Raw genomic sequence first — 19714 nt, 5'->3', positions numbered from 1 at the left:
CCCCCTCCAGGTGTTAGACCCCTTGAAACATCTTTTCCATCACTTTTGTGGCCAGCATAATTATTTTTTTTTTTCAAAGTTCGCATCCCCATTGAAGTCTATTGCGGTTCGCGAACTTTAACGCGAACCGAACGTTCCGCGAAAGTTCGCGAACCCGGTTCGCGAACCTAAAATCGGAGGTTCGGCCCAACTCTACTGATTGGAATGAAGTTCAATCCTTGGTTACAGTTCCTCTTTAAAAGTAATGTCGCAGATTTGGATTTGGATTGAGATCAAGTATTTGACTTGCATAAAGGAGAAAATTGACTCCAGTATTACTCTGACATTGTGTTTATAATCATAGTCATGCTGAAAAATTATTTTTAAAACAATTAAATCAAACGTATACCTAACCCATAGCGACGATCCCTGTGGTGAGCACAGAGGTTTGTTCATACTGGATCCATATACCTTTCTGTGTAGTCTGTTCCCCCTGGTCTCTGTATTCACTCCTTAAAAATTTTACTTTCATCTAAAGTCAAATTTTTCCTTCAGGTCCCCTTTAAATCCATGTAGACAAAGATTACTGCAAAAGAAAGGCATTTTTCTTTCTGAAAGACACTGCCCTTGGGCCCTTTTCCACTGCTGATTCCAGGGGCAGATAGGAGAACACAATTGTCTTACCTTAGCACTTGCTTTGCATGTTGTTGTCAATTTTTGGCTCAATTAAAAAGCCCCATTCATTTGCACTGAATGGCAATCTGAACAAAAAAGCTACAGTGCATTGGCGATTCAGCTGGAATTGCGTTCCAATGCAAGCGTTCAAATGGAAGCACCACGATTTGCCTTCTTCTTCTTATTTGTATGTGTTTTAAATTTTAATATTTTTGCGACAGTTCTCCTTTAACCTCCCTGGCGGTCAATTAAATTCGCCAGGGAGGCAGCGCAGCACTATTGAAATTTTTTTTTTAAAATCATGTAGCTAGCCTACCGCTAGCTACATGACAGCCACTGAGCAGCGGCATCCCCCCACCCCCTCCGATCGCCTCCGGCGATCAGGCCCGTCAGGAAATGCCGTTCTGAACGGGATTTCCATTAGGGCTTCCCCCATCGCCATGGCGATGGGCGCGATGACGTCATCGACGTCGTGTAGTCAAAGGGAGTCCCGATCCACCCCTCAGCTTTGCCTGGCATTGATTGGCCAGGCAGCGCACGGGTCTCGGGGGGGCACCCTCTGACGCGGCGAATCGGCGCGGAGCGGCAGCGTTCGCAGGTAACAAACAGCTAGCAAAGTGCTAGCTGCGTGTCTAAAAAAAAAAAATATGCAAATCGGCCCAGCGTGGCCTGAGAAATCCTCCTGCGCGGCTTACCCCGTGTCCAGCACAGGGTTACAGCTAACTGCATATTTAGTTCATGTTTTTCTTTTAAAGATGGTTTTTCTACTGACATAAAACAGTGTCACATGAAAAAAAAAAACACTATAACTGATCGTCAATACAGATAGTCCCCGGTTAACAAACGAGATAGGGACGGTAGGTTCGTTCTTAACCTGAATCTGTTCTTTAGTTAGAACATTGTGCCATCTCTGTCCACTGTACCTCCTCTGTGCCCCCCTGTGCCTCCAGTGTCCCCCTCTGTGTCACCTCTGCCCTCTGTACCTGCTTATACAAGTTTAAAAGCCATTTCTTCTTGTAGTTTTTGAGAAAATCAATTTTAAAAAATTGAAAGTCCAATTTGAAAAAAAAAATTTGGGACTTCTTCCCATGGAAACACAGAATCCAGGCCGTTCGTATCGGTGGGTCGTTCGTAAGTCGGGGACTACCTGTACTTTGAAATGAAAAATATAAATTTGTCTCATTTTGAAAGTGCCAAGTCCCCTTTACAGTTTAATCACTGTGTAACTTAATAAGGAAAAGAGTTCCAGAGCTGCCACAAAGCTTGACATGTAACTGTATATATATTTCCTTTATGTTTTATCATGTATTATTGTTGTTACATTTCAGCTGTGGGAGAATGGCGTCTACTTCTGGTTTGATCTGCAGTCCTATCATCACTTGTTTTACCAAGAGACTCTTCATCCTTTCAAACTATGCAGACAATCCCAAGTAAGTGATAAATCTGGAGAACAAGATGTCTTGTACAGAGAAGGACGCAATTGCATAGCTTTCTCCTGAATTTGTGATTCGTATGAGTTCCACTTAGGGAGTATTGTCTTCTTTAGGGAGATGAACCCCAGTTTGAACCTAAAACACATGATGTATGCCGCTATCAAATCTCCTGAACGTCAACACAAGAAAATTAAAAATTGGACCGGTGTCTCTATTGTACATTATCAGTTTGATCAGAATTCAGATAAAAATGTTATGTTCTCTGACACTGAACCAGCAATCCAAGATGTGACAGCCTTGGATATGGTTTACCTTGTTGTCAAACCTATTGCGCATTTCAAGACATTTAATACCCAAGGCATACTGTAACGATTGGTGTCAGCACACAGAGAGAATCTGATTATTGGTGATCTGCAGTATCACCAAGAATACAGATGTATACCTGATTATTGATGATCTGCAGAATCACCAATAATACAAGTATGACTAACCTCTGGACACCTAATAATGTGTAAGTGTTTGGGTGCAACAGTAGAAGGCTATCTCCCGTGGAGCGGGAGATACAGACACCACTGCAGCCAGTGGACACCTGAGGAGCAGGTGACCTATGGCCGACCAGGAGCTATCTCTAGGGATGAGATAGAGCAGCAGCCAGTGATTCCCTGATGGAATGGAATCAGACTGTACTGCAGCCAATGGACTCCTAATGGGAAGAGACCACTGACTGCACTGCAGGAAGGCCTCTCTGAGGTACAGGAGGTCTTTGCAGCTAACTGACACCCGGTGGATTAGTGCCAAGGAAGTACAGACCGACTAATCACTCGGGGAACGAGTGACAGCCAGGAAGGTCAGACAGGCCAGGTCGGCAACACACGAGCATATAAGGTACAAAGACAGAAGACTGATTTGGTAACCGGATACAAGCAGGGTCAGTAACTGGTAGACAGATGGGCAGAGGTACCGAATCAGAAAGCAAGAGAGAGGTCAGCAAAGCAGAAGGTCATAACAGATATACATAAGTACAATTCTAATCTGAGGTGTGAGGTCCTTGGTCTCGACACCCGGGAACTGGTCTAAAGTATAACAGAGTAATGACACAGCAATCCTAAGCTTGGGTGTGAGGTCCTTGGTCTTAACACCCTGGAACTGGTCTAGAGTATAACAGAGTAATGACACAGCAATCCTAAGCTTGGGTGTGAGGTCCTTGGTCTCAACACCCTGGAACTGGTCTAGAGTATAGCAGAGTAATGACACAGCAATCCTAAGCTTGGGTGTGAGGTCCTTGGTCTCAACACCCTGGAACTGGTCTAAAGTATAACAGAGTAATGACACAGCAATCCTAAGCTTGGGTGTGAGGTCCTTGGTCTCAACACCCTGGAACTGGTCTAGAGTATAACAGAGTAATGACACAGCAATCCTAAGCTTGGATGTGAGGTCCTTGGTCTCGACACCCGGGAACTGGTCTAAAGTATAACAGAGTAATGACACAGCAATCCTAAGCTTGGGTGTGAGGTCCTTGGTCTTAACACCCTGGAACTGGTCTAGAGTATAACAGAGTAATGACACAGCAATCCTAAGCTTGGGTGTGAGGTCCTTGGTCTCAACACCCTGGAACTGGTCTAGAGTATAGCAGAGTAATGACACAGCAATCCTAAGCTTGGGTGTGAGGTCCTTGGTCTCAACACCCTGGAACTGGTCTAGAGTATAACAGAGTAATGACACAGCAATCCTAAGCTTGGGTGTGAGGTCCTTGGTCTCAACACCCTGGAACTGGTCTAAAGTATAACAGAGTAATGACACAGCAATCCTAAGCTTGGGTGTGAGGTCCTTGGTCTCAACACCCTGGAACTGGTCTAGAGTATAACAGAGTAATGACACAGCAATCCTAAGCTTGGGTGTGAGGTCCTTGGTCTCAATACCCTGGAACTGGTCTAGAGTATAACAGAGTAATGACACAGCAATCCTAAGCTTGGGTGTGAGGTCCTTGGTCTCAACACCCTGGAACTGGTCTAGAGTATAGCAGAGTAATGACACAGCAATCCTAAGCTTGGGTGTGAGGTCCTTGGTCTCAACACCCTGGAACTGGTCTAGAGTATAACAGAGTAATGACACAGCAATCCTAAGCTTGGGTGTGAGGTCCTTGGTCTCAACACCCTGGAACTGGTCTAAAGTATAACAGAGTAATGACACAGCAATCCTAAGCTTGGGTGTGAGGTCCTTGGTCTCAACACCCTGGAACTGGTCTAGAGTATAACAGAGTAATGACACAGCAATCCTAAGCTTGGGTGTGAGGTCCTTGGTCTCAACACCCTGGAACTGGTCTAGAGTATAACAGAGTATAAACAAAGGTAGTCTGGCTAAGTGTGAATTCCCAGCTCCGGACCTGCTGGTTCTAACACACTGTAAGATCTGACTGTGGTCTGAGTGCTCACACGTAAGTATTCGCAACGGCAGACAACCAGCAACCGAAAGGCAAGATCTATATATACTCCAGCGCTGCTCAGTGCCGCCCCCAGCCGCTCAGCCAATCAGGAGCTCCACTGGGATCAGCTGATCATCCAGATCAGCTGATCCCTCTCCTGTTGGCACAAAGGTCCTGTCCTCTAGCGCGCGCATGCGTAACTCTCCCTCCGTGTGCACTAGAAGGCCCAGACAAACCAGACACATGTCGCTGTGCGGAAACTGCCGGTCTGAACGCAGAGAGACAGCCGCCAGACCGCGCGGTGGCATCTACGCCATTCATTACACATACATTGGCAAAACTGAATTTGCATTCATTTTAGCATATGCAAGAGCAGCTGAACTATGGGGGTGATGGTGGGGTCTTTAGATTCCACTTAAGATTTTGGTACATGATAGCAGAAAGTATGATATTTTGGGTCTTGATTTCATTATCATATGTGAGAGGCAGTTGATTCCCCACAATTACTGGTTTGTTGTGCTGGAAATTCTGCTTTTGATTTTGTAGATAAAGGTATCTACTGATTCCCAGAAGTTCAGCAGAGATTCACTCCTATAGACTCCAGGGACTTGCTTAGGCTGCTACAAAGCAAATAGTTGATGTTATTGACAGAGAAGGAGGCGTTCGTGAATGCAAGCATGAACTGAAAATAAACTTATGACATAATTGTCATAATTAGGGGCATAGCTAGAAATCATGGGGTCTCTAACAAAATGTTGCCCCCCCAAATAAATGATTGATTAGGCACCTTTGTGCCCTCCCCCCCAGTTTAAGGTAGGCATTGGTGCCCCCAGTATAGGTAGTTCCTGAGGATAGGTATCCCCCTCAGTATGGATAGCCATGTGGGCCCCACAGTGTAGGCGGCCCTAATATAAGTAGACATAAGTGCCCCCCCCAGTATAGGTAGTCCCCGAGTATAGGTAGCCCCCTCAGTATAGGAGGCAGAGGGATCCCCTAGTATAGGAGTCAGACAGAAGTGCCCCCCCCCCCCTCCAGTATAGATAGTCCCTAAGTATAGGTAGCCCCTCAGTATAGGAGGCAGAGGAATCCCCCAGTATAGGAGACAGACAGAAGTGCCCCCACATTATAGGTAGACATAAGTGCTCCCCTCGGTAAAGGTAGTCTCTGAGTATATGTAGCCAGATGTGACCTCTCCTATCCCTCCCAATGAACAGTAGTGGCAGTGGAGCATAAGCGAAGTGACTCACCTGTCCGGGCTCCGCCGGCAATCTATCTTTTCCAGGCATCCCTCTCTATATCCACGTAACCAGACGTCAGCTCCCACGATGAGAGGGGGTAGTGTGGTCATGGAGATGGGTATGCCTGATGAAGAAAGTTCGCCAGTGGAACCTGGTGAGGTGAGTCACTTATGCTCCTACTACTGCTGCTACTACTCTGCACCTCGAGGGTCCACCACAAATCCCCATGAAGCCTGCAGTGAACCTCGTATCACCGCTGGCCGCAAACACTGCCTTCCGCCCCCCCATTACCCCGGCTACAGGCTCCATGGCAGCCGCTATGGCTGCTGTGGTAATCCCTATTCCACTAGTCATAATTAATTTAAATATAGTAATAAAAAATTATAATAAAAATAGAACTGGTGATGATATAAAAATAGAACTGGTGGTACATGATAAACGCATCCATGCCCCTGTGCCTCCTTCTATCCTCTTTGTGCCTCCTCCATCCATGCCCCTGTGCCGCCTTCTGTACCCCATGTTCCCTTCATCCATGCCTCTTTGCCTCTATCTGTCACCCCTTTGCCTCCATCCATGCCTCTGTGACTCCTTCTGTAGCCTCTGTGCCTCCACCAATGCCCATTTGCCGTCAATCCGTCCCCCCATTGCCTCCATCTGTCTCCCCCTCCTTTACTCACCTCCGACAATGTCTCACGGCGTCTCTGACCCACGTGTCGAGGAAGTGACGTCATCGTGCCCGGTGCAGCATTATAATGGCAGGTCATTCAGGAAAACAGGGACTATCTGCACTTTGGATCCCTTTAACAGTTCACAACTGCAGAAATGTACTACCCTGACAGATCCTGATTGGGCAAATCAAAAGATTTGGCTGGTGGAGCAAATTTACAATCCTCAGCTCAACAGCTTTGGTAAACAAAAATAAGACACTAACGAATGACAAAAAAGTGAAAATCTGCACAGAAAAACTAAAGCACAGAGCTAATTCCTGACTCCAACCTCTGGGTGACAGCAAATCTCCACACTAAACTCTAGTGAGAATTTGGGCAGCATCCTCTGCAGTGTGACCCATAAAATAAATACTAGGATCCCAAACAGACCTTGTGGCATCATGCACAGATGAGAATGTTCACAGACGAGGCCGGCCATCGCCCTGGATAGCTGTTTAAGCCCTTTGCAAATACAAAATATGTTTTTACTGGAACGCAGGCAAGCATTAATCTGATCCCTCAGCAAAAGCTGCTGCAAGCTAAATGCTCTTTTCGCAGTATCCATGTTCACCTCTGGCACAGCACTGGTGTGAGTGACTGAGGAAAGCAATTACAGTGACTTTGGATGATGCCGGCCTGTTACCCGGCCTCTGACTAAGCTCACATCGTAAGCCTGCAGAGGAGGCTGGAGACCTCTGGAAATGGTTTGTTCGTTCATTTTGTGACTTATGACACATTTCATGCGGTTTTTGGCAGTTTTCTGGTGGAAATTGTACAATTGTTGCTGAAATACCAGTAATTTTAAGAGCAATCACAATTTAGCGTTACATTTAGCTACAGATGGATTTTGAGACACCTGGACATGATGTAAAATAAAAAAATTTAAACAGCCTTCAATGACCCGTATTTAAAGCAAACCTGCTCAAAAAATTAAGTTGAATACCGGTATATGATGAAAATGTACATCATTCAAGCAGTGGCGACTTCAGCTTCAATTTTGTTGGGAGGTGGCACAAAGGGGGCATGATGGCTGGATGGTAGAGCCCATTTGGGTGATCAAAATCGATATTTGTATGGCAAGCTTTAGATATTTTTAGCCTAACTCAGGTGATAACATTAAGGCTAACTAGTTTAGCAATGATATGAACCAAATGTTAATATCACAAACAGAACTCAGAGGCTTTTGAGCAGAGCAGATTGTCCAAATGATGGTGCTATTATTGAAGCAAAGTTACCTACAGATGTACTTGGCTGGCATGCTTTAATCCTTCCTTACTTGCTAGCAAGCTGCTCCTGTGTGGACAGATCACAGACAAATCATTCCAGCCCACAGCCTGTGTCTCACAGCTCTACAGGCAAGGAGAGGGGGAAAAGGTGGGAGGGAGAGAAACACTGTGTGTGTAATTCCTTACATTGCGGGAGACTAGAGCTTGTATTTTACCGTCAGGAATTTTTGAATCAGAATCCTGATTCAAAACTTTCTGTCTGTAAATACAAGCTCTAGTTTACTGGCTAATTTTAAAAGAAAATTAGTAACCTTTCAACTTGTAAACTTTTTTCAGACTCTATTCCTATTGACTGACAATGTTAGAACATATAATCAGAAGGCGGTAGAGATATTTTTTTTTTTTTTGCAAATATAAGTGTCATCCAGATACATTGATTACAAGGGATTCGGAGGTATTTATGCCAAATAGATAAGAATCTTGGTTTACTTATCACCTACATAGACTCAGGCTGATATGGAGAGTTTCTTTCTTACAGACCTTATTCACTGTACACTACTGGAGCCTGGAAACAGTTAGAGGGAGGGGGCACAGTGATTCCCAGGATGCCCCAGTGTGGCACTGCCCACTGCTGATCAGCTGACACGCAGGCACACGTGAACTAATGTTTATATATGTGAAGCGCATACTGCTGGAACGCGTCCTCCGCTTATCCAATGGAGTCTGAAAGCCACCCTGCGCTCCAGTGACGTCAGCGGCCCACCGAAGCCCGGAAGTCCGAGCTGCAGCCCGTTCTGTCGCCGCCTAAGCACTAAGGATCTTACATTTATATTGCGCTTTTCACCTACCGGACTCAAAGCGCCAGAGCTGCAGCCACTAGGAACGTTCAGTAGGCAGCAGCAGTGTTAGGGAGTGTTGCCCAAGGTCTCCTTACTGAATAAGTGTTAGCTTACTGAACAGGAAGAGCCGAGATTTGGACCCAGGTCTCCTGTGTCAGAGGCAGAGCCCTTACCCGGTACACGATCCAGCCATTGTGGAAGAATGGTTTCTGATACAGCCTAGTAAAAAGGATAGAGCATTCTTGAATGCTGACCTTTGACTTCACTAGTCTGAGTCACACCTGAGACAAGCAAGCAGCCAGCAGAGTCAGAACATTTGATAAGTCTTAGGTTAGTGACTAATATGTTAAATAGTCAGAAATGGCGCGTTCCATATTTCTCTCACATTAGAGCTCCTTTTAGGAGACCAATGCAGTGAAAGTGCAGTTAATAAAACTTTTCTCATAAATTTATTCCAGTGTGTGGGAGATCAATAAAGATTACAGGCAGCCAACTGGAAACTTTAGCTGGTGAAAAGCTAAATTGCTTGAGTTGGAATTAGTAGCTGTTCCACCACCCTTTGTGCCAGTTCTGCCTCTGTGTTTGGTAACAGAACATTTACTTTTGTAGAATACAGCATGTGCGAATATCTAAGACTGTCCTAATTTCAAATCAAATCAAAGATAGCTTTATTGGCATGACCAAGATTCATACAGGCATTGCCAAAGCAGGGGGGAATTGGGGACATGGAACGGGGTGGGGTAGGGGTACAGTGGGTTAGCTGTTCATGGAAATTTTTAGGTTTCTGGCCTCTCTCTGTAGTGTAAGGTTGTGTTTCCTATGAAGGTCCGTAAAGCTTGAAGCAGCACCTGATAGTTCTGCTGCACTTGCTGCACACAGGTGGATGGATCTTGATGCTCACTTAAAGAGAAACCATAACCAAGAATTAAACTTCATCCCAATCAGTAGCTGATACCCCCTTTCCCATGAGAAATCTTTTCCTTTTCTCAAATAGATCATCAGGGGTGCCTGCATGGCTGATATTGTAGTGAAACCCCTCCCACAGTGTGATGTCAGGACCATGGTCCTGAAAGTTTCCTGTTTGTGAACCTCATTGCATTGTGGGAAATAGCTGCTTACAGCTGTTTCCAACTGCCAAAAAAGCAAGCAGCATCTCCTTCCAGTGACATCACCTGCCAGCGATCAGAATTTCTGAAGGCTTGAACAATTTTTTGCTAGTAATTGAACCGTTAATGGCCACCTTTAGCTAATCCCATTGGTGTCAGGAGGCAATGAAAGTGGCTCCTGACCTGCCCGCACAGCTCTGCCGTCATCGCGACAGCAGAAAGAGGGGCTTGCGGGGATGGAGGAGCGGCGTGACTGGCGAGAATGTGCGGCAATTTTTACGGAGGCGCCGTTCTTTGGTACCAGCTGTCTCTGGTCCTTAAGGGGCCAGAGACTGCTGGTACGGAGGTGGTTAAAGATGGACTGTAGTGAAAATAATGTAATGAATAAAATTGCTTATTTTTTCTTACATTACTTTATAAATTATTTAGTCAGCACTTGCCCATTGTAATAAACACAAAGGGATTAGCTGGTGCCCAGGAATGTATAAAACTGAGTTAAAAACAAATAAAATAGAAAAAGGGGAGGTGGCTTACCTCAATAATGACAAATTCATGTACAGTATATAAATATAATTAATTTTGAATAAGTTAAGGCAATGTGTTTCGTTGATCTCTGCCCACTTCCTCAGGCCAAATAAAGTGCCAAAGCGTTTCAAAAGCCAGGTACAGAGCGCCTTCCACACAGTTCTGCCCATTGTAATATCCTTCCTCTCCCTGATTACTCTCTCCTCTCACTTCAGGTTACATTTAGCTTCACCTAAAAATCACTAGCCTGAAATGCTTTGCAGTAACCCCACCTGTTTCTTTCCTCCAGGCCATTTTTGGCAGCTATCTGGCTCCCTCTGCTTCCATGGACATTGGTGCACAGCAGAGTATAAGGCTTGAGATTTACCAGAAGCTGGATCCACCCTTTGAGGATTTATTTGACTCAGCTGAAGAATACATCCTTACGGTTCTGCTCTCTGCCTGGACACAGATGACTGAGTTGGACAGACAAGCTTATAGCAAGGTAATGTAACTGGAACTTATATTGGGAATACCGTATTTTTCGGACCATAAGACACACTTTTTATTTTTATCCTTTTTTCACAAAAGTGGGGGGAAAAAGTCAGTGCGTTTTATGGTCCAGGCACCTGGGACCATGTCAGAGAGGGGGGAGAAGAGCAGCATCCAAAAAACTGTCCTTTCCTCATCTGTCTCTGTATCCTTCTCTGTCCCCGGCTTTCTGCTATGTTCTCCTCCATCTACCCCCGCCCCCCCCCCCCCCCCGCTTTCCCCATGTCCTCCTCCGTCACCCCCAGCTTTCCCTATGTCCCCCTCTTCCCTGGTGCACTTTTGACTATCCACTACCACGAGACATGGAAGTATCTCACGAAACAAAATGTTGCCTCCGCCATCCTCTCATGCCAGGCTTGAATTTCATCCACCTGCGTCTCTGTTGATTGGAGCCAATGGTCCCTCACGGGGGCCGGACCAGGCCTGTCATTGGGGCCAATCACAGCACTCCCTGATTAGCAGGGAGTGCTGTAATTGGTCCCGGTGATGAACAAACGTCAGCTTGTCCACTATTTCGATATTGTGAAGATCTTAATTCTTGTATAGTGCAGCAGAATTTTCCTAATATTGTTTTCTCCTCTTCATTAGGTAGAGTTGGTTGAAGAGTCCCGACAGCTGGAGTCAGCCAACTACAGGAAGCTGCAGATGCTGCAGCAGATGAAGGCGCACAGAAGGGACCAGGTAAGAGATAATCTCCTCCCCCTTTTTCGCAGGACTGTATGGAATACTGTATGTCAGGCAGTAAGCAGTAATCCTCTTCTAATCACTACATGCAAAGCAGGAACCTCTGAGAAGGAGACAACACAGAGGAAGCAGGTGAAGCAGTACATTTATCTGCTCATCAGATTCAGTTGTCCTACTCTGGGATCTGATCTTCTGGTTGGCTCCAAACTCTCTTGGCTAAACACTACTGGTATACACTATAAAATCAATGCTAAAATCACAGCAGAGGAGGTACACAGGCAGTTTAAAGTGGACCTGCACTCTTGCACTGGACACAAGGAAAACAGAAAGAAATTCACCCTGGGTGTTTTTAGAGAGAAGAGCCTGTCTAATTCCACCCTTATCTTCAATTACTCACATGTGAAATTTGATCTCTCAGCAGTGTCAGCTTAGAAATTCGGCAGTACTAAGCAGACACAGCTAATATGTAAACACAGTATGTTAACCCTTTCTCTGCTTTCATGAAAGCAGGAAGTAGACACACTTCAGATTTACTGCAGGAGTTCTGTAAGCTGTAACAGAGAAATGTTTTTCTTTAAAGGTTGCTTATCTTTTAGAGCAGAGAGGAAGTTTTGAAGTCCACTTTAGGTAACTAAAGAGTTTCAGGAATGTTTACTAATTGTGGATGATAAGGAAATGTAAACAAAACAATGTAATCATGTCCTAGGCAGACGCGTATCTAGAGGGGTGCAGGCATGGCTAGTGCCATGGGTGCCACATCTCCATGGGCGCCATGCCTGCGACCACCTCTGCATTCAGTTGCAGCTGCCACTGCCCCCCACCTGTCTCCGGCTGCCGCCTGTGCTGCTAGATGGCGCATCAGCTGAAGAGAGAGCCGGTGTTGTGTCTGATTACGCTGCCTGCTGATTTGCGCTGCCCCGCATGCGCAGTAGGAGACTGTGCGGCCACATTTCCTATAGAATGATGCTGCTGGAGGTAAAATACTAAATATCTGCGCTCCCCCACCTCTTACACTCCCCAAATTTTCAGGGTAGAGAGGGGACCCCCCAACGACCTCTATGCCAAATTGCAGCCCCCGAGACCCGCTGGTTCCCGATATAGATTTCTCTAATCTATCTCCTGAACCAGCGGGTCTCGGAGGCTGCAATTTGGCATAAAGGTCGTTCTGGGGGTCCCCTCCCTACCCTGAATATTTGGGGAGTGTAAGAGGTGTGGGAGCGGAGATATTTAGTATTTTACCTCCAGCAGCATCATTAACTTCACACTGAGCATGCATGCTACTCAGTGTGGAAGGGAGCTTCCGGGCAGCGTAATCAGACATTACACCGGGAGAATGGAAGAGATATGCAGAGCGGTAACCCTAGTCATGTGATACAGCGTAGCATCATGTGAGTGACTAGCGGCGTTCACGTGATGCTACGCTGTATCATATGACTAGGGTTACCGCTCTGCATATCTCTTCCGTTCTCCCGGCTCTCTTTTTAGCTGAAGTGTCATCTAGCGGCGGCAGCCGGAGACTGGTCATGTGATGCGGCGCCGTCGGCTGAGATGGTCGGCAGCTCTTGATCTTCTCCCATCAGTCCAGGGCTGTCCGCCCAATCCCTCCGAAGTCGCAAATCGCCCCTGGGGGACAAGGGAGACCCACAAAGGTCAGTGCTGCTGGGGTGTATTGAGCGGAAGGGTCATACTCATGCACAGGACAGGCACGTCATGCTCTGGGGACAGATGTGTCGTGCTGGGGGGCCAGGTGTTAGAGGAAGGGCGTCTAATGTGCTGGGGGGGACGGGGTGCCATGTGTTGGGGGGAAAGGGTGTGTAATGTGTTGGGGGGGGGACAGGGGTGCCATGTGTTGGGGGAAAGTGTGTGTAATGTGCTGGCAGGACAGGTGTGCCATGTGTTGGGGGAAAGCGTGTGTAATGTGCTGGGGGGACAGGGGTGCCATGTGCTGGGGGGGACAGGTGTGTCGTGTTGGGGGGAGGGTGTGTAATGTGCTGGGGAACAGAGGTATATTTGCTTCGGAAAAGGTGCCATGTTTTGAGGGGACAGGGATGTCGTGTGCTGGGAAGGACATGAGTGTCATGTGCTAAGCGGGACAGGGGTGTCATGCTAAGGAGAGGGCGCACAATACACGCAGATGGGAAGCGCTTCAGATGCAGAAATGACGTCATTGGTCACTTTACGCATGTGAAGCATGCCACACAAGCACTGTGCTCCCCTCCTCTTGTCGGTCGCCGTCGATCTGAGGTCTGTATGTATTGGAGATCCTGAGGTAGTCTGCTAACTTCAATGGGGGGTTGTTGCCTACACTGGGTGAAGGGCGCAGGGGGACTAACGGGGAGAGGGGGCGCAATTTTGTTGTTTGCCATAGGCGCCATGTTACCCAGATACGCCTCTGGTCCTAGGCATCCAAAATAAGCTTCTCACTGAAGAAGAAAGTGCTGTGTTTAACTGTTTAAAGGCTGTTACCAATCTGCTACCAATCTTTTATTTCTGGTAGTAGGTTTTTTTTAGAGCAAAAAAGAAATGATAAGTTTTTATATCAATTTAAAGAGTCACTAAAGGCAAATCTACCAACATGGTGACTGATAATCATGGCCAGATTTAGCACTGGGCACACTAGACATGAGACTAGAGGCTTCCTCTTGAGGGCCCATTCACACTTGAGCATTTTGCCGGCGATTTCGGCAAAACGCTAGCGCTTTTCAAAGCGCTAGTGTAATAAAAGTCTATGGGCCCGTTCTTACATGGGCGATTTGCGCTAATCGCCGCAAATCGCCCCAAAACGCGAAACGCAAATGCGTCGCCTGCACCATTTTCAGGCAATTTCCCAGCATTCACGTTTCAGTGCTATAGAAGTGCAAAACGCGATTGCGGGAAAAAAGCTGCAGTGTTCAGTGATTTTTCCGCTGAAAAATCACTTCTGCAAAACGCCGACTGTAATCGCTGGCGTTTTGCAAATGCAAGTGTGAATGGGCCCTAAGGGGAACCTAGAAGGATATGGATTTTTCCTTTTAAAATAATACCAGTTGCCTGACTCTCTTGCTGACCCTGTGTCTCTAATACTTTTAGCCACAGCCCCTCAACAAGCATGCAGATCAGGTGCTCTGACTGAAGTCAGACTGGATTAGCTGCATGCTTGTTTCAGGTGTGTGATATAGCCACTACTGCAGCCAAATCGATCAGCAGGACTGACAAGCAAATGGTATTTTTTAAAAGGAAACATCCATATCCCTCTCAGTTATGGTTCCTTTTAAAGTAAATCTAAAGCGGCAAATAAAAAAAATCTGTTTAACTTACTTGAGGCTTCTTGCAGCCCTCTGGAGTCATCCTGTGCACATGTCGTCCTTCCGAGACCCTCCAGCGAGCAGCGGCTGCCCGCTGAAAGCTGGCCGGTAGTGGCTAGTCGGAGGGTGCTGCACATGCGTGCCCCTGAGCCGTGTGCACCCTGATTGCGCTCCCGTTGCCGGGAGCACTCTGTGCGTACGCAGTTGCGATTCTCACATACTGTGCATGTGCAGAATGCTCCCAGCATCAGGGGAACTGCGACAAGGCATGTGACCGGCCAGCTCTGCGGGGGTCACCGCTGCTGGCCAGAGGGTCTCAGAAGGACCGCGCAGGATGACTCCTGGGGGAGCTTTGCAGCTTTAGATTTTGGTCAAGAGGAAGCCTCTAGTCCAGGCATGGGCAAACTTGGCCCTCCAGCTGTTAAGGAACTACAAATCCCACAATGCATTTGCCTTTATGAGCCATGACTGTGGCTGTCAGACTCCTGCAATGCATTGTGGGACTTGTAGTTCCTCAACAGCTGGAGGGCCAAGTTTGCCCATGCCTGCTCTAGTCTCATGCCTAGTGTGCCCGGTGCTAAATCTGGCCCTGAATATCAGTCACCATGTCAGTAGATTTGGCTGTTTTCAGTGGTAGACAATACAGGCTATTTTCTTCTTATAAAACGTTCCAATTCAACAAGCATAAAGAATGAAGAATTTTGTAGTATTTCATTTTCTTAATCACAACTTTTTTTTTCCAAAATCATTTACGGTACTTTTTGGCACTAAGCACAGTCAATAAAAGAAACTGATGCACTAAATCTTGCATCCTCTTGAAAGCTTTTCACATTTTTATTGACTTGTGTGTTTTTTTTACACATGTATCTTATTGTTTCATTAAATGAAAAAAAAAAGTGTTATTGTAAATATGTCTTTGTTTAGACTGGTTCCGAAGAGTATTAAAGTACAATGTAAACCTTTTTTGGTGATAAATTCATGCAGCTTTAAGATGTTGATATTCTGTTTAGTTCTGCCATCCGTCTTCATAATTAAGGGATCTTAGGATGTAGTCAGAACACCATTAAAATATTTAGAATTTTCCACTTCAAAGAAAAAAATCTTTGGATGATTGGTAGTCTTTCCCCCGGACGGTGGTATGCAAAGTCCCTCTTATTTCCTGTAATACCATGTAATTATTTAATGTAATATTTGGGCTTTAAGTGTACACCAGTGGAAAAACCTGGAGTGACTAGAGCAGAATGTCGAGACTGAGACCTTATGGTCCTTATTTCCTAAGGCTCTCCAGGGGACACATGAGAGCACAGGTGATACAGCAAACCTAAACTGAAGTTAGTAAAAATCTTTCGCTATCAGTTGGTAAAAGTTTTCCTGATCTGGGCCACAGCAGATCATGGGATTGTTGAAAAGGACAACCTGGACTTTTTAACCTTTTCCAATCCTTCTTTGGACTATGTCAGACTTTGCCACTCATAGTCATGCTATTGTCAGATAAAATAACAATAATAATCCTAACGTTTGTATAGTGCTTTTGTCCTGTTGGACCCAAAGCGCTCAAGAGTGGCAGCCACTAATGGCGCAATCAAGGGGCCACCCTGCAGTGTTAGGAAGTCTTGCTCAAGGACCTCTTACTGAATAGGTACTGACCCTGGCCAGGATTCGAACCCTGGTCTCTAATGTCAAAGGCAGAGCCCTTAAAGGACACCCAAGGCAAAAATAAACAAATTAAATAAACAATTGTATCTATCTTCCATCTCCTAAAAATGACTTTTTAGGATATTCCACAGTTGTATTTTATGTTTAAATCTACTTTTTAAGTTTTAACTGTTTTATTTTTTTTTGCTCAATGACACATTCATTGAAGTATGCCAGAGCTAAAATCTATTAACTATTGTCCCTTTTTATCTCTTTCCTGCTCTCAGAAGCCATTTTCTGCTAGGAAAGAGTTTTCTAGTTGGAATTTCTTATCAGTGAGGGTCACAATGTAGTCCTGTCAGGACTGAGTCAGCCACTTATGGTACATACCTGATTTTTAACTCTTTCAGCCAGATAAAGAAAAAAAGGAACACAGCATAGTTATTTGTGTGCTAGGCACTGTACATACCCATGTCTATCTAATCATGTCACACATCCTTGGGTATCCTTAACCAGTACACTATCCAAAATCAGGACTTAGTCAGCCCCTTCGAGCAAAGTCTCAGACTAAGTCCGACACTTTGATCATTACTGGCCCTGTGCTCCGCCACTGCGCCTCGTAAATTAAATATCACAAGGATTGGGGTAGCCACTAGGGACGCCATTGCCAGATCTATTCCAGCATGGTTTTAGCTTTTGTGGATCAAAATATTCAGTACCACACTGTACAGTGTAAATTCGCAATTACACTGGTGTGCGTGCAATGAGGGCGGAGTCGGAGATACAGTGCACAAGGTGGTGCTGTATCTGTAACAGACACTGCCAGTGCGCTTAGCATCAGTAGATATTTCCACACCTGTGCAAGCATCTGAGGGTTCTGACACCTCTCTTTTTTGTTTTCAGTACAGCCTATGACATTTCTCTAAGGGTTTTAGGAGGGAGATATTTTTGAAGGGTTTAGGAAGGATTTTTGATTTACAGTATGTCTTTAAGGGTTGCTCATGATTGTAACACCTCACTGATATCCGAGGGAGAACAATGTAACTTTTACCTCAAAAGTAGCTCTATCAATTACAATACAATACAATAACATTTCTATAGCGCTTTTCTCCCATAGGACTCAGAGCGCTTAGGCTCTCTCAGATTCATTAGGTAATGGGGCATTTGCTCCAGTTTTCTATCACCTATATTGATAAAGCTGAGTATAACTACCTAATTTCTCCAATTTTTCTTGCCAAGTTTATCCCCTTCCTTTTCTTCTCTCTTTATTGTGTCCAGTTGGATGCTTCGAGTTCCTGGCCCATATGCAATTAAAGTTTTCTCCTGAGTTGTCTCCTAAGTGATATTTTCAAACTTATCCATAAAATGTATTTTAAACCACCATCAAGCAAGAAAATACTTGATTGTGTGTTACCTTTTCACCTACTATTTGGTACTTTTTTAATTGCAAAGTGCTGAAAAGTTATTCTAAGTAGAAGACAAAAAATTATCTCCTAGGAGAAAACTTAGGAGAAAAAGTTAATTGCATATGGGCCCCTATTTTCTAACTGTACTATGGGTTGATACATGTGCACCATCTTTTTTATGTTTTATTAAAGTTAACTTTAACCATCTGTGAATGTTGATCACTTTATTTTTTTTAACTGGTTTTGGTTTTATATCATTTATTCTGTTTCTTATGAATGAGTGATTCACCCATGATACTCAGCATAAAAAATGGCTCATATGCATACTTTGAGGTACCATGTCCATGTGCATGGTTTAGTACATATGTTTCTGCAGCACAAGACCAAACATATGCTCCAAGAAAGATCTTTCATTCTTGGCCAATATCCCAACCTGCTAATCACATTTGGGTGATAGTTATCAAAAGTGTATACATAGCTTTAGATCACAGATGGCAGGATCAGCATGTGCAGATTAGGCCATTCACACTTAAAGCCTCATCTACACGCGTAGATGAGCCTCCGATGTGTGTTATCAATCGAGCCGCTGATGCGGCTCGATTGATAAGATCCGACAGGTCGGATCTTGCTACCGCCGATTCCCTGCTCGTTCCCCGCGAAGGGGACAATGCCAGGATATCGAGCGTAAGATAAGCGGCGCGGCGCGGGGACGAGCAGGTATCGAATCCGGCGCACGCGCGGGCGAGCGGGGACGTGGAAGAGGCGATCCGGCGGCTAATCGAGCCGCAGGATCGGAGCCTCATCTAAGCGTGTAGATGAGGCTTTAAGGAGTAAACAAAATGTTGCTACTATGGGCTAGTGTAGTAGTGTACAATGTAGCCATAGAAATATGATGCTAAAGTTATGCTTAGCTTAAAGTAAACTAAAGTGTAAATTCCAAATTAATAAATAGGCTGAATGACATTTACTATGACTGTTCACCCTTTTTTTATCCATTGCAGCCACAGGTGATTTTTGTATTAAGCAGAAGGGAGGTACTGCAGCAACCCCGGTATGCACCATTGTGTGTCTGTCACTGCAAATACTGTAGTTAGCACTACACTCTCTCCTCCCTATCTCTCTTTTATTAACTGGCTCAGTGGTACACAATACCTGGGCTTCTGTGTTACCTACTGCCCTCCTGTGGCAAATATCTTAGAATCCTTTTCAATGGCAGAAAACAGTTTTTCAGGAGGGGGTGTGGCTAAACAACAAAACCTGTATTTTCTGGTACAAAAGGTCAGTTTTTAAACATTTATTCCTGCTGCTCTATTATAACTTCTATGGATTGTGCTGACATCATGATATTTATTTTTATACTTTAGATCTGCTTTAAGGTGACAGTTTAGGAACAATCAGTGTACAGAAATACATTTTGGCTATTTGATAAGCCGGCTATTCTGTTCTGTGGGGGAGGGAAGATCAGTTTGTAGCTGTCTATCACCCTGCTAAACATTTGATACCCTATCACTAACTATGTCATCAACCATGTCGGTGGACGTCTATCCTAAAAATAGTTCCTAAAATAGTTTTCCGCTGATGATGATCATCACTGATTGTTTCAGGCAGCAAAAATCTGTTTGTATGCTGCTTAACCACTTAAGGACCGCAGCATGTTTGGCTGATCTGTGCTGCGTGGGCTCTTCAGCCCGCAGCACAGATCAGGATTGCTGCGTGGGCTCTTCAGGGATTGCTGCAGGGCGATCAGACTTCCCCCCTTTTTTCCCCACTAGGGGGATGTCCTGCTGGAGGGGTCTGATCGCCGCCACTCTGTGTGGCCGAGCGGGGGGGGGGGGGCTCCTCAAAGCCCCCCTCCGCAGCGCTATCCTGCTCTCCTTCTAAAGATAGGCGGCACAGGACGGCGATCCGTCCTGTACCGCCTCTAATAGGCTTCAGCCTATCAGACGGCGGCGATCCCCGGCCAATCAGAGGCCGGGGATCGCCGATCTCCTTTACGGCGCTGCTGCGACACCAGCGCTGTAGGA

General features: G+C 45.5%; 1 protein-coding gene across 4 annotated transcripts in view; it reads left to right on the top strand.

The window, feature by feature from the left end:
- RGS22 (regulator of G protein signaling 22) overlaps positions 1-19714 on the top strand; it is a 157828-nt gene that overhangs the window by 100223 nt on the left and 37891 nt on the right. For all 4 annotated transcript variants that reach the window (XM_068237725.1, XM_068237724.1, XM_068237727.1 and 1 more), the window contains 3 exons: positions 1983-2084; positions 10440-10634; positions 11270-11362. In XM_068237725.1, coding sequence (XP_068093826.1) covers positions 1983-2084; positions 10440-10634; positions 11270-11362 — 390 coding nt within the window. The remainder of the gene's footprint in view (positions 1-1982; positions 2085-10439; positions 10635-11269; positions 11363-19714) is intronic.

Source organism: Hyperolius riggenbachi, chromosome 5, assembly GCF_040937935.1.
Source record: "Hyperolius riggenbachi isolate aHypRig1 chromosome 5, aHypRig1.pri, whole genome shotgun sequence".
Classification (NCBI taxonomy): Eukaryota; Metazoa; Chordata; class Amphibia; order Anura; family Hyperoliidae; genus Hyperolius; species Hyperolius riggenbachi.
This window is presented reverse-complemented; position numbering and strand designations above follow the sequence as displayed.